Below are 13,225 nucleotides of genomic sequence, written 5' to 3'. Positions count from 1 at the left end.
ATGAGTTGTACAAGACCAGATATAGCCTATGCAGTAAGCAAACTAAGTAGATACACGAGTAATCCAGGTAATAATCATTGGAAAACCATTGTACGATTACTTAGGTATTTAAGAAATACTCGTGATTATGGTCTGCACTACACGAGACATCCTGTTGTTATCGAAGGGTACACTCATGCTAATTGGATTTCAAATATGAAAGACTCTAAGTCAACAAGTGGATATGTATTTACACTTAGAGGTGCAGCTATATCTTGGAAATCTTCTAAACAAACTGTTATTGTTAAATCCACGATGAAATCTGAATTTATAACTCTTGACAAATGTGGTGAAAAAGCTGAATGGCTACGTCTATTCTTAGAAGATATTCCAATATGGTCTAAGTCCGTACCAGCAGTTTCTATTCATTGTGATAGTCAATCTGCGATTGGACGAGCTAAGAGTCATATGTATAATGGTAAGTCTAGACATATACGTCGTAGATATAATACCATTAGACAATTACTCTCTACTGGAATTATCTCAATTGATTACGTAAAATCAAAAGATAATATTGCGAATCCGCTAACCAAAGGGTTAAATAGAGAGTTGATGTTTAAGTCCTCACAAAGAATGAGACTTAAGCCTACAATAAGTTAGTATGAAGGGAAACCCAACCTATGATGATTGGAGATCCCAAGAACTAGGTTCAATTGGATAACCTAATTGTACTAAACTTGGTAAATTGCTATGGGTAAAAATCATACGATAAAATAGCATTTCGGGAAAGGATAAGCACACTAGCTTTTAATGATTCTTTATGAATAAAGAGATCACCTATGTGAGAGGGAAGTGGGGCCGCTTCGAAAGAATTGCACGGCTCAATTCTAGACCCTCTTACTGAACCAGACGAGTGTTCATGGCCAAAACGAACACAATCATGAGAACTGACATGTATCAGGAAGAATTTTGGGAAGAATCTCAATTTTATTTATAAAATTGGAACGAGGTGTCAAATTTATTTATAAAGTTGTAAAATTCTATTTATGTATATAAACTTGTCAAAATGTGTCAAAATTATTTAACATAACGGAATCTCTCAAACGGCGTTAAGTTTTTATCTACGTGGATATTTATTTTTTATATTTTTTTAACCTATTTTTTATATTTCAAACGGACCTTCTTTTTCTATTTAATATATAAAATTAAATAAATAAAATTTTCTATCTTCTACCCACCATCATCTTCATCCCCTCTTTTCATCAGTAGACAGTCCACCATCATCTTCATCCCCTCTCTTTCACATCCGCCGCAACCAATCTATTCACATTCAAGAACTCAACAAATCGAATCTCAATCTCTAGAGAATGTCGCAAGCTGTTTTTGCTATTCCTTTTTTAAATAGATCATTCATAGACTTTGATATTACTGTTAGGCCTGATAATACAGACTTGTTGTTTCGTGATCTGATCATCGGATGAACCAGTTTCTATCAAACCATATAATATCTGTAATAAACCTGCGATTGAACTCTGTGATTGAGGATCTAACTAAATGAGTTTCAAAACCCTAGCTGAAGCGATCTTGGAACTAGTTTTTCCTTCACGAAAAACAATCAGAAACAATGACAAACAAGTGACATATCACATTTAACTTGTCAACTCCAACTTCTATTATAGTTAAAGCTAAAATCTCAATAACCGTTTCTAGAATCTCAATTTTATTTTTATATATAATATAAATAAAATCACTTTATTTTAATAATTATGAAAAGTTATTTTAATTACAATTATAATAAAATATCAATTTATAAAATATATATATTTAAAGGATAAATTTAAAATTATCAACTTTTAAGGTAGGTATAATTAATTAATTTTATAGAAGATATTATTGTGATCTAAACAAAATCAGACTGGCATATATATATTTGATGATATTTTTACAGATAAAATTTACATTAATCTTTAGAGATTTATTATTTTAAGGGTGAATTTAAAATTATCAAAAAAGATTAGATTTTATCGATGTAATAATTAGATAATAAGTTTTCATGCTAGAGTAATTAATTAGACATTAATCTCCAGAGATGTGACTGCATTTATTTATATATTATATATATATAAACGAACTTAAATTTGAAATTAAGGTAAGTATAATTAAATTTTAAGGTAGGTTGGACACTACTTTCTAAAAACTTATTATTTTAAAAGAGATTTGAAACTATTTATACTTTTAATGGTAAGTAGTTAATTTTTTTTTTTATAAAAATGGTAAGTAATAAATTTGAAGTTTGGCATAATTAATATTTAATAATAAATGCGTGTAAAAATTGTGCAAATACATTTATTGAGGGTTAAATAAAAACTAAACATTTTTATAAACATAAATATGAATATGTGTTCATTGCAAAAATATTGTAAATAGCACTTATTACATCATAGTTATTTTGTTGTAAAGTATTAAGTTTTGTTTTTATTTTTTTTATAATTATTTTTTTTGGTGTTTTTTTATTATTTGGTATGATTTGTTTAGTCTTTTAGAAACATATATATATATATATATATATATATATATATTAAAATTATCTATAATTTTGAAATAAGTATAAGAAATATTTAGAAATATATCCAAACAAGCCTTAAAACTTTGGAAGCAGATTAATTAATGCATTGACTGGTCTTTAAATTACACGGTGATAATTTGAAGATTATCATATTCCATAATGTTTGGAACTTATATATTTGGGTTATTTAGGATTATTTTAATAAATAAATTGTTTAAATATAAAATATGGAATATGAGATAAAAATATATAAAATATTATGATTGATTATTTGAATTATTTTTTAATTATGTGAATAATTTGATAATTCATAGAAGAATAAACTTAAATGAAAATTAATAAAGAAAGTAAGTGTAGTATTAGTTCTTAAATAAATAAAATTCATTTAATGATCAAACTAAGTTAGAAAAAAAATAAAATAAGTGTAATTAAGTTATATTTTTATTTTCTAGTTCTTTTAATTCATTAAAAAACATTTCTCTTAGAAAACATCAAATAATTATATATATAATATTATTACAAATTAATGCATTGTTTGATGATTTTTTATTTTATTTCATCCTTTATCATTACTTTTATTTAAGACATTAAAATTATCAATTAATACATTAAATTAATAACTTATTTTATAACATTTTTAAATATTAAATGTTAAAGGTATTTTTAATTAATTATCAAATAACTCACTTTATATATATATATATATATATATATATATATATATATATATATATATATATATATAAATATAAAAAAGCATAATTATTACAAAATTATCCCATATCAAATGAGTTCATAATCTCCATAAATATTTTGTTTGATATTGTTTTGAAATAGTTAATGTAAAAGTACTTTATTTGAATTATTTTAAAATATTATATAATATTTTAATTAATAAGATTAAACAAAAAGTAATCTTTGATAAGATTCTAAATTATTTGAAATTAATTCCAAATTTTAGGCAAAACAAAAACAAGTTACATATAAACACATCTATGATCTAATCCCCTCTCCTCTTTCTCTCTCTCTCTCTCCTTAAGAACATTCTTTGAATAAAAAAACAGAGCATGAACATGGGAAAAGACAATGTGTCTCTCACTCTGAGTCTTGTAAGAATTTAACCCAATTTCTTAATTTGTCTCTTGTTTTCTTTCTCATTCAATCTCTGGCCAAATCTTGAAAAAAAATACGAACTTTATTAATTTTTAAAGGTTTTGTTTATCTCTCACCCAAAACAAACAGGGGGGAAGTTTCCGGCAGGAAGCGGCGGATCTTCCGGCGGAGGAGGTGGTAGAGGCGGCGGCGGGCAGTCTGGGCAGAAGAGTTGATTTAGGAAAAGGAAAGGAAGTAATGGGTGGGCAGTCAGGGCAGAGGAGGGAGACGGTATTGGAGATAGGCAGAGTAAGATCAACGGCTAGAACTCTGTCGGAAGAGGAGTACGAGGATGAAGACATTGACGGCGGCGCCGTCGCCGGCAGGAAGAGGAAAAGGTATCACCGTCACACCGCCGACCAAATCAAAGAAATGGAACTGTACGGAATCTCTCTCACCCTCTATATTTTATATTTTATGCATCTTCATTGGATGATCCAATGGAGTCAACTCAACTCGCTTATTAATTTATAAATTTATTGATTTAATTTATAAATTTATTGATTTAAATTTATTGATTTAAACTTCTTAACATATTTTTTTTAATATATATGTTAAGAAGATTGATTATTTAAATAATCAAACGAGTTATTCTAATAACTCTTGTTCTTGTTGAACAACGTTTTCTTCTAACAGAAGAATGAGTTGAACTCGGCTGTTTTAGTTAGTCTAAAATAATCTGAAAAGGAGATTTGTTTAACAAAAAGATTAAAAAAAATTTAAAAAGCTTAAAGTTAATTTTATTAAATTATATATATTAAGGATTATAATGAATAGAATCAAGATAGATTTCTATTATCTTCTTATTTATTTGAAGATCTATTTGATATCTCTATTTTGTTTATATATTTTTTAATATTATAAATAAATTAGTATTTTAGTTTAAGATAAATTTAATTATAAAATTATTTTATAATAATCTTAAAATAACAATCTTTTAAAATTTGATTTCACATAAAATATTTTATAACTCATAGTTTTTATTTTTATTAGACATTTGTGTCATGTTTGTATACACAATTTTTAATTGCTTTGATTTTTTCTCTCTATTATTATAATTGAATTCCAATGACAAACTTTAATTCAAAAAATATATAATTTTAATTTTTCTTAAGAACAAGTTATTTCTCTCCTGTCATGTTAATCATAGTATAGAATAAATTCGGAGACTAATTAATGTTTTTTTGGTTACTTTATAATAAATGTTGTATTTATCTTTGTTATTATAAATTATTATAAATTTTTGGTTGAATTTTCAAAAGTAAATCAAAATATTGTAGGTATAATTTTTTTTTTTAATTATATATGTAACTATTATTATGACAAAACTTATTGATATTAAGAAGAGCTTAAGTTATGGATTTTAATTTATATTTTTTTTTTTCATTAGTTGGTGAACATTTCATTTTTAGTATTACTCTCTCTTTATTTTAGTTTCGAGTGCATTTAGTAACACTTTTGACCACTTATTTTGTATTACATGTATATTTAAATTATTTTAAAAGAGTCCCGTCTTTTATATATATATATATATATTTTGTTTTTATATGCATATTTGTTTTCCAATTAGATTAAGATAAATTTCTAACCTATGTATTATATTATAATAATAATTAAATTGTTTTTTTTTTTTATATATATATAGACTGTTTAGACACTCGCGTCTTCCCAATGAGTTACAAAGGCAGGAATTGGGAAATCGATTGGGGCTCTCTCCACTACAAGTGAAATTCTGGTTCCAGAATAGAAGAACCCAAACTAAGGTGACTAAATTGCACAATAAAATTTTATTAGCTCGATTTAAATATTTAATAAAAGTTTAGAAGCTTATTTGATATTTTCTTTTGCAGGCCATGAATGAGCGTAATGAAATTTCATCAATGAGAAACGAAATGGAAATGGTGAAGGAAGAAAACATCTTCCTTAGAGAAGCCATTAGGAAAGCTCTCTGCCTTAACTGTGGATTTCCAACTATCGATTCACAAGATTTGAGGATCCAAAACGCCCAACTTATCACCGAGGTTTGTTTAATTCAAATTTAATATCGAATAATCACCTTCTTTGTCGTGAAAAAATCATTTAAATGGGGTTTCTTTGTTTTTCTAGTTTGAAAAGCTAAAAGCGCTCATGGGTGTGGATATATCGGGTTCGTTGTCTGCTAGCGCAAAAAAGTTGTGTGTGCTAGGAATAGAGGTGTCGAAGATTATGAAACTTGTTGATCAAGCTATCAACGAGCTTATCAATATGGCAACATTGAAAGAACCGTTTTGGTTGCGCGATATAGAAAATGGTAGTGGCATAATAAATAATGTCGAGTATGTTAGAAGGTTTCAGTTAGGGAACTCTACAAACGAGAGTCGTGGAATGCGTATCGAGGTTTCGAGGGAGATTGTGACTGTCTTTGCTGACATCACTAAGCTTGTTGAATGTTTTATGGACGTGGTAAGATGTTTTTGTTAATGATTTATCGAGAAAATGTTTTTATTTATGTGTAGATTATTATTTATTAATTGTTTAATTTATTTTTGTAGAATGAATGGAAGGATATGTTTCCTAGCATTATATCAAAGGCTACAAGTGTTGATGTTATTAGTGATGGAAAAGAGAATCATAGAAATGGTGATGTTCAATTGGTAAAGAGTCTAACTTCTATTTATTCACACAACTTATAAATATACCCCTAAATTTGTTTGTTTGTTAAAGTTTAAGAATGAACTATATAATATTGCAGATGTCCGCTGAATATCAGATGCTCACTCCAACGGTTCCAACTAGAGAAGTGCACTTCATTAGACATTGCAAACAACTGAGTTCCAAGAAGTGGGTAATTGTCGATTTCTCCATTGACAATAATATTGATGTTTCCGCAGTTAAATTTAGGAAACGTCCATCGGGTTGCATTATCGAGGATATATCAGATGACCATTGCAAAGTACAACTGAGATTGATATTTATTATGAAATTAAATTTAAAAAAATGTTTATAGTTTTTATTTGTCTAAGTGATGAATTGTTATTATTTAGGTAACGTGGATTGAACATTTGGAATGTGAAAACTTCACTATCCCAACAAATTATTCTGGAATTATTAGCGCAGCTTTTGGCGCTAGGCATTGGGCTACGGCTCTACAACAACAATGCGAGCGACTCTTCTATATGATGACCACTAACTTTCCCACTTATGAGTCAAATGGTAATAGAACTCTTGTCCTTAGGTTATTTACTAAGTTTTTGTAGAGGTATTTTCATCAAAAATATGTAATTTTGGAATAAATGTGAAATAATGAAAATGTACATCATCAATACAAGAAAAACTAACCAACCATTTTCCAGTTTATGGAAACCGTACAGGAATTGCGTCTGCGATGGAAGAGAGGAAAAGTCTAATGGTATTGGCGCATAAAATGACAGCTAATTTTTGTCGTTCAATTGCGGTGTCAAGTCTCCATAAATTGACAAAGTTAACAAGCAAAAATGAATATGACATTAGGGTTTCTATTAGGAGAAACTTAGATGATCCTAGAGAACCTATTGGCGTGATCCTTTGCGGAGTTACATCTATATGGTTACCGGTCTCTCGACTTGTCTTATCCGATTATCTTAGTGATGAAAGTCGAAGACATGAGGTTTGACTATTTTCCTTTGCATTTGTGTATAGATCGTTTTAGATTATGGTGTAATTAACTAGCTTAATTCTTTTGCTTTTTGTTTATAGTGGGATGTTATATTGAATGGAAAACCAGCTGAATCCCTAGTAAACATGACCAAAGGAGGCAACTCGGTTACAATCCAAGTAAGTTCTTTTTTGCTTCCTAGTATGGGGCCATTTTGAAACACTTTTTGGATATAGGTTCATTGGCAATTTCGCATATAGAGATGAATACATATCCATAAAGTGTTTTTAAATGGTCGAATGTCCTCCTAAGTTTGTATAGTTTTACTAGCACATTCATTCCATATAGGGGATTAAGGGGAAAGAAGACGACATGAGGATAATGCAAGATAGCTCGACTAATGAATTCGAATCAATGTTGGTTTTTGCATCGTTGAGCATGTCCTCACTACAATCCAACTCTACACGTGGCAACTCGGGGGAAATTGCCATGCTTCCCTCGGGTTTTTCGATTCTTCAAGAAGGGTTGGAGTCGAGGCCTATGGTATTCGATTGTTGTTAGATGGATCAAGAGAATATGATTAAATCAACAGGGGCTGAAGAAGAAGAAGGAGGGCGTCGAGGATGTCTTCTAACTCTAGCTTTTCAAATTCTGGCTAGCAATTCTCCAATGGACGAACTGAGTATGGATTCAATGGAGTCTGTTAATAAGCTTGTTTCGCTCACGTTAAGAAACATTAAGAAAAGCCTAAAGTGTGAGTGAAGATGGATGCATTGGTGAGAGACTTCTATTGCATTATTAATTTAGAGTACTGAAGACCATTTTTATTTTTCCTTTTCGTTAAAGAAACATGTAGAATTTTATTTAGAGGAATTTTTCTTCATGTAGAATTGTGGCTGATTTCAAAAACTTGTCACAAAATTTTATAAACTTTTATTTCTTTTCGCAATTTATTTCACTCATTGTCAAAACTTTTGTTATATTTTTTTAAATGTTTCTAAAATTGTTGATATATGAAAAATGATGGATGTACGAGGATTATTTATTTAAGGGTGGATAGATATTAAGGTTCAATGAGACGATTTAGATTTTTTTTTATTGTTCATATTTAGTTGATACTATTCATATTCATTTTTGTTAATGAAAGAAATCTTGAATAAGTCTAACAAAAAATTTCATTTTTATTAAAATATAGAGAAATATCTCAACTTATTTCAAATCAAAAGTTTGTTGTTTGTTGAAACTACATCAACATTGTCACACGATAATCTTTGAAATATTTATTTTTTACCTTTTTCCTGAATAGTGTTGATCATTAACGATGAACTGACACATTTTTAAGAAACATATTTTTTAATTTTTTAATAAGTATTAAATTGATATATATATATAAATTTGTTTATGGCATCAGAAACATATAATTTTAAATTAATTTTCACTATACTATGCATGACCTATATTTTTATAGTATGCTGCCACATGGACCATCCAATTGTCGTTGTCCGTTTTTATCCCAAATCTCAATTTTTTGTTTAGTTATTTATTAGGGACAATAATTTCTCTTTGTCTGTCCTTGTTGACCAAACAAACAAGTAATTTATCAAAAACGTCATGAGTAATAACAATTTATCAAAAACGTCATGTAATAACAATTTATCAAAAACGTCATGAGTAATAACGAATAACGAAAGAAAAAATACAACTATCAAGGATTAGTAACAAAAGTTATAGTTACCGTGTTACTGTTCAACTATTGTCGTCGCTATCGGCCTTTAAAGCAATAATGACACATTTTCCATCGCTATTTCTCTTCTGATACTAATGCCAAAAAAATGGTAAAATCGACGGAGCCAAAGGAATGACATATACAACACCAAAGAAACATGTCAAGAATTTAGTCATGGTCGCAAGAGAGAAACTCTTCCAACTGAATAAGACTTGGAGTTGTCAATGATCAATAATCGCAATTAGAAGAAAACAGGGGTTGATTCGTTTCACAAGTAAGAGAAGAAAAGATAAAAGCATAGGAAATATTTGGTTATGATTTTTAAAAGTATGTCACCACAAGAGGACCTTGAAGAAGATGTTGGAATTAAACTAATTCCATTAATTAAATAGAAATGATATTTGGGCTAATGAAATTCACACCAAATTCAAATGTGAATTAAGTGTGAAATTAATCCAAATGAAATTCACATGAAATTCAAATGTGAATTAAAATGAAATTAATCCAAATGAAATTCACATGAAATTCAAATGTGAATTAAAGTGAAATTAATCCAAATAAAATTCACATGAAATTCAAATTTGAATTAAGGTGAAATTTCATTCAAATGAAATTCACATCAAATTCATTGTGAATTAAATTTATTAATTGTTACAATTAACATAAATGTCTTGAATGAGGCAATTAACAAATGATGTTAACTGCCATTGTAACTACAAAATATTTATTGTAAGATGTAACTTGCAAAGATGATGAAAAGGCAAGCAACGATAACCGTTGGATGAATGGATGATGTATTAGTGACCGTTGGATTAAAGAATTGATTATGAGTTTAATTTTCAACTATAAATATCCCTTCACATTGTATTCCTCTCTACACATTATCTTATCACTTCTCACTCTAGAATTCTAAAGTCTTTCCTTGTTCTTGTGAGTGTTCTTCGAGTTTCTTGACTCGACCATTTCTGTGCGAAACCCGGTGATTGTGATTCAGGTACTTTTGACTAGTTCGCTGTTGTAGTGGTTTTTCTGTGCTAAATCATTGCAGGTTCCGTTGTACCCTGGGAAGCAGTCACCGACGAAACTCTCCAGCACAAACGAGAGACGGTGGAACTGTTTTAAGGGAACTGTGATTTCACAGGCCTCAGAGGAAACGAGAAGACACTTTTTCATCTCATGGCACCATTCAGATTTCTTATGTAGAAATTACGTGCTGAATGTCTTATCAGATTCATTGTACAATTTGTACAGTGAAAAGAATACGACCAAAGAACTATGGCAATCTCTTGAACATAAGTACAAAAAAGAAGATGCGGGTGCAAAAAAGTTTATGGTCGGTCGATTTTTGGACTACAAAATGGTAGATTCAAGACCGGTCATTAAACAAGTTCAAGAGATCCAAGTTATTTTGCACGAAATTCATTCCGAGGGCATGAATTTGGGAGAAACTTTCCAAGTTGCTGCTATTATTGAGAAGTTGCCACCGTCTTGGAACGATTTCAAGAACTATCTTAAGCACAAGTAAAAGGAGATGAACGTAAAAAAATTGGTGATTCGTCTACGCATTGAAGAGGAAAATAAAAGTGCCTTAAAGAAATACTTTAGTCAACATGTGGCTAAAGAAAATGTGGTTGTGCATGGTAAAGACAAGAAGAAACACAATTCTTTTGTCAAAAACCGGAGCCTTAATCCTAAAGGAGGAATTTATAAGAAGTTCACGGGCAAGTGTTTCAATTGCAATGGCATGGGCCATAGATCTTCCGATTGCAAGAAGCCGAGAAGAGTTCGAGAGGCTAACTTGACTCAAGGATTATCGGACATGGATCTATGTGCGATGATATCTGAGGTTAACTTGGTGGGGTTAATCCACGAGAGTGGTGGGTTGACACATGAGCTACAAGACATATGTGCTCCAACAAAGAAGTATTTTCAAGCCTCGAAGAAGTGAAGAATAGTGAAAAACTATTCATGGGGAATTCTGCCACTTCTGACATAAAAGGTGAAGGAAAAGTGGTGTTAAGGCTGTCTTCAGGGAAAGATTTAAAGTGTTGTATGTTCCGGAGATTCGGAAAAATTTGATATCCGGATCTCTTCTAAGTAAGCATGGTTTTAGAATTGTGATTGAGTCGGATAAAATTATTTTATTCAAAGGTGGAATGTTTGTATGTAGAGGTTATGCTACTAATGGGATTTTTAAGATAAATGTAATGGCAGTTAAGCCAAGTTTGAATGAAAAGAATAAGTCTTCTATTTATTTGTTGGAGTCTTCCATTTTATGGCATGGTAGACTAGGTCATATTAATTATGATTCGATGCATCGATTTATAAAATTGAATAGTATACATACATTCGAAATTAATAAGAAACACAAATGTGAAATTTGTGTTGAAGCGAAATTGACGAGATTATCCTTTCGAAACGTTGAAAAAAGTAATAGACCACTTGATTTAATTCATACAGATGTGTGTGATTTAAAAGGAACACCAACACGTGGTGGAGGAAAATACTTCATTACTTATATTGATGATAACACAAAATATTGTTATGTGTATATTCTTAAAAGTAAAGATAAAGCCATAGAGAAATTCACTCTCTATAAAAATGAGGTTGAATACCAACTTGGTAAAAAGATCAAGGTGTTAAGAAGTGATAGAGGAAGTGAATATGAATCACCTTTTGCCGAGCTATGTGCTCAACATGGTATAATCCATGAGACGACAACACTTTATTCTCCTCAGCAAAACAGTACGACTGAGAGAAAAATAGAACATTAAAATAAATGATGAATTCACTTCTATTAAGTTCTGGTCTACCACAAAACATGTGGGGAGAAGCTATTTTGACGGCTAATTACCTTTTAAATAAGGTTCCACGTAAGAAGCTAGATAATAGTCCATATGAGTTGTGGCATGAAAGAAAACCATCATATGAATACTTACGAATGTGGGGGTGTCTAGCTAAGGTAGCCATACCATTACCTAAAAAGGTAAAAGTTGGACAAAAAACTATTGATTGTATATTTATTGGATATGCACATAACATTAGTGCTTATCGTTTTCTTGTGTTTAAATCGGACATTCCAGATATTCATAAGAATACGATAATGGAATCGAGAAATGCATCATTCTTTGAACATATAAGTCTAATGAAGAACAACATTATCCAAAAAGATTTCTTGAACTAGATGAACAAGAAAAGGAGAATGAAATTGAGGTTGAACTTAGACGAAGTAAACGAGCTAGAACTGAAAAATCATTTTCTCCAGATTTTATTACTTTCATGATGGAAAGTGAACCTCAAACGTATAATGAGGCAATTACCCTATCTGAAGGGCCTCAATGGAAAGAGGCAATTAATAGTGAGATAGAATCTATCTTACAAAATCATACATGGGAACTAGTGGATCTGCCTCCGGGAAATAAACCACTAGGTTGTCGATGTATTTTCAAAAGGAAAATGAAAGCTGATGGATCAATTGATAAATATAAGGCAAGACTGGTGGTAAAAGGATATCGTCAACGAGAAGGTCTTGATGATTTTGATACATATTCTCTAGTTACGAGAATAACTTCTATTCGATTGATTCTTGCGATTGCTTCTTTGCGCAATCTAGAAGTTCATCAAATGGATGTAAAAATAGCTTTCTTAAATGGAGACTTGGAAGAAGAAATTTACATAGATCAACCTCAAGGGTTTTCTTCTCAAGGGTAAGAAAATAAAGTTTGTAAATTGGTTAAGTCATTGTATGGCTTAAAACAAGCTCCAAAACAATGGCATGAGAAATTCGATCATGCTATGATCTCAAGTGGATTTAAGATCAATGAATGTGATAAATGTATTTATATTAAAGACACAACAAATGGTTACGTCATTTTATGTAGATGATAAACTTATCATTGGAAGTAATGATAAAATTGTTAAATCCACTAAAGATATGCTAAATTCAAAATTTGACATGAAAGATATGGGATTGGCTGATGTGATTCTTGGAATCAAAGTGATTAGAACATCGGAAGGGATAGTTCTAAGTCAATTACATTATGTGGATAAGATCCTTGAAAAATTTAACAAGGATGATTCTGCATTGGCTAAGACTCCGATAGATACGAGTCAACATCTATCTAAAAATCGAGGAGAGAGTGTTTCTCAATTAGAATATTCTCGAATAATTGGGAGTCTAATGTACTTA

The 13,225-nt window shown here is 30.1% G+C and overlaps 1 protein-coding gene across 1 annotated transcript; it reads left to right on the top strand.

Annotated features, from left to right (window-relative positions):
• LOC124944936 (homeobox-leucine zipper protein GLABRA 2-like) lies at nucleotides 1-7,944 on the top strand. The gene is made up of 12 exons (XM_047485284.1): nucleotides 1-387; nucleotides 3,788-4,035; nucleotides 5,382-5,460; nucleotides 5,548-5,718; nucleotides 5,804-6,139; nucleotides 6,229-6,330; nucleotides 6,429-6,629; nucleotides 6,721-6,889; nucleotides 7,030-7,322; nucleotides 7,412-7,489; nucleotides 7,659-7,853; nucleotides 7,903-7,944. Exons 1-12 carry the CDS (start codon nucleotides 1-3, stop codon nucleotides 7,942-7,944), a joined length of 2,301 nt encoding a protein of 766 aa, XP_047341240.1.
• Nucleotides 7,945-13,225: the final 5,281 nt, after the last annotated feature.

The sequence above is a fragment of the Impatiens glandulifera genome, chromosome 7, assembly GCF_907164915.1.
Source record: "Impatiens glandulifera chromosome 7, dImpGla2.1, whole genome shotgun sequence".
In the NCBI taxonomy this organism is placed as follows: domain Eukaryota; kingdom Viridiplantae; phylum Streptophyta; class Magnoliopsida; order Ericales; family Balsaminaceae; genus Impatiens; species Impatiens glandulifera.
The sequence above is the reverse complement of the archived record's forward strand: the minus strand, read 5'-3'. Positions and strand labels throughout refer to the sequence as shown.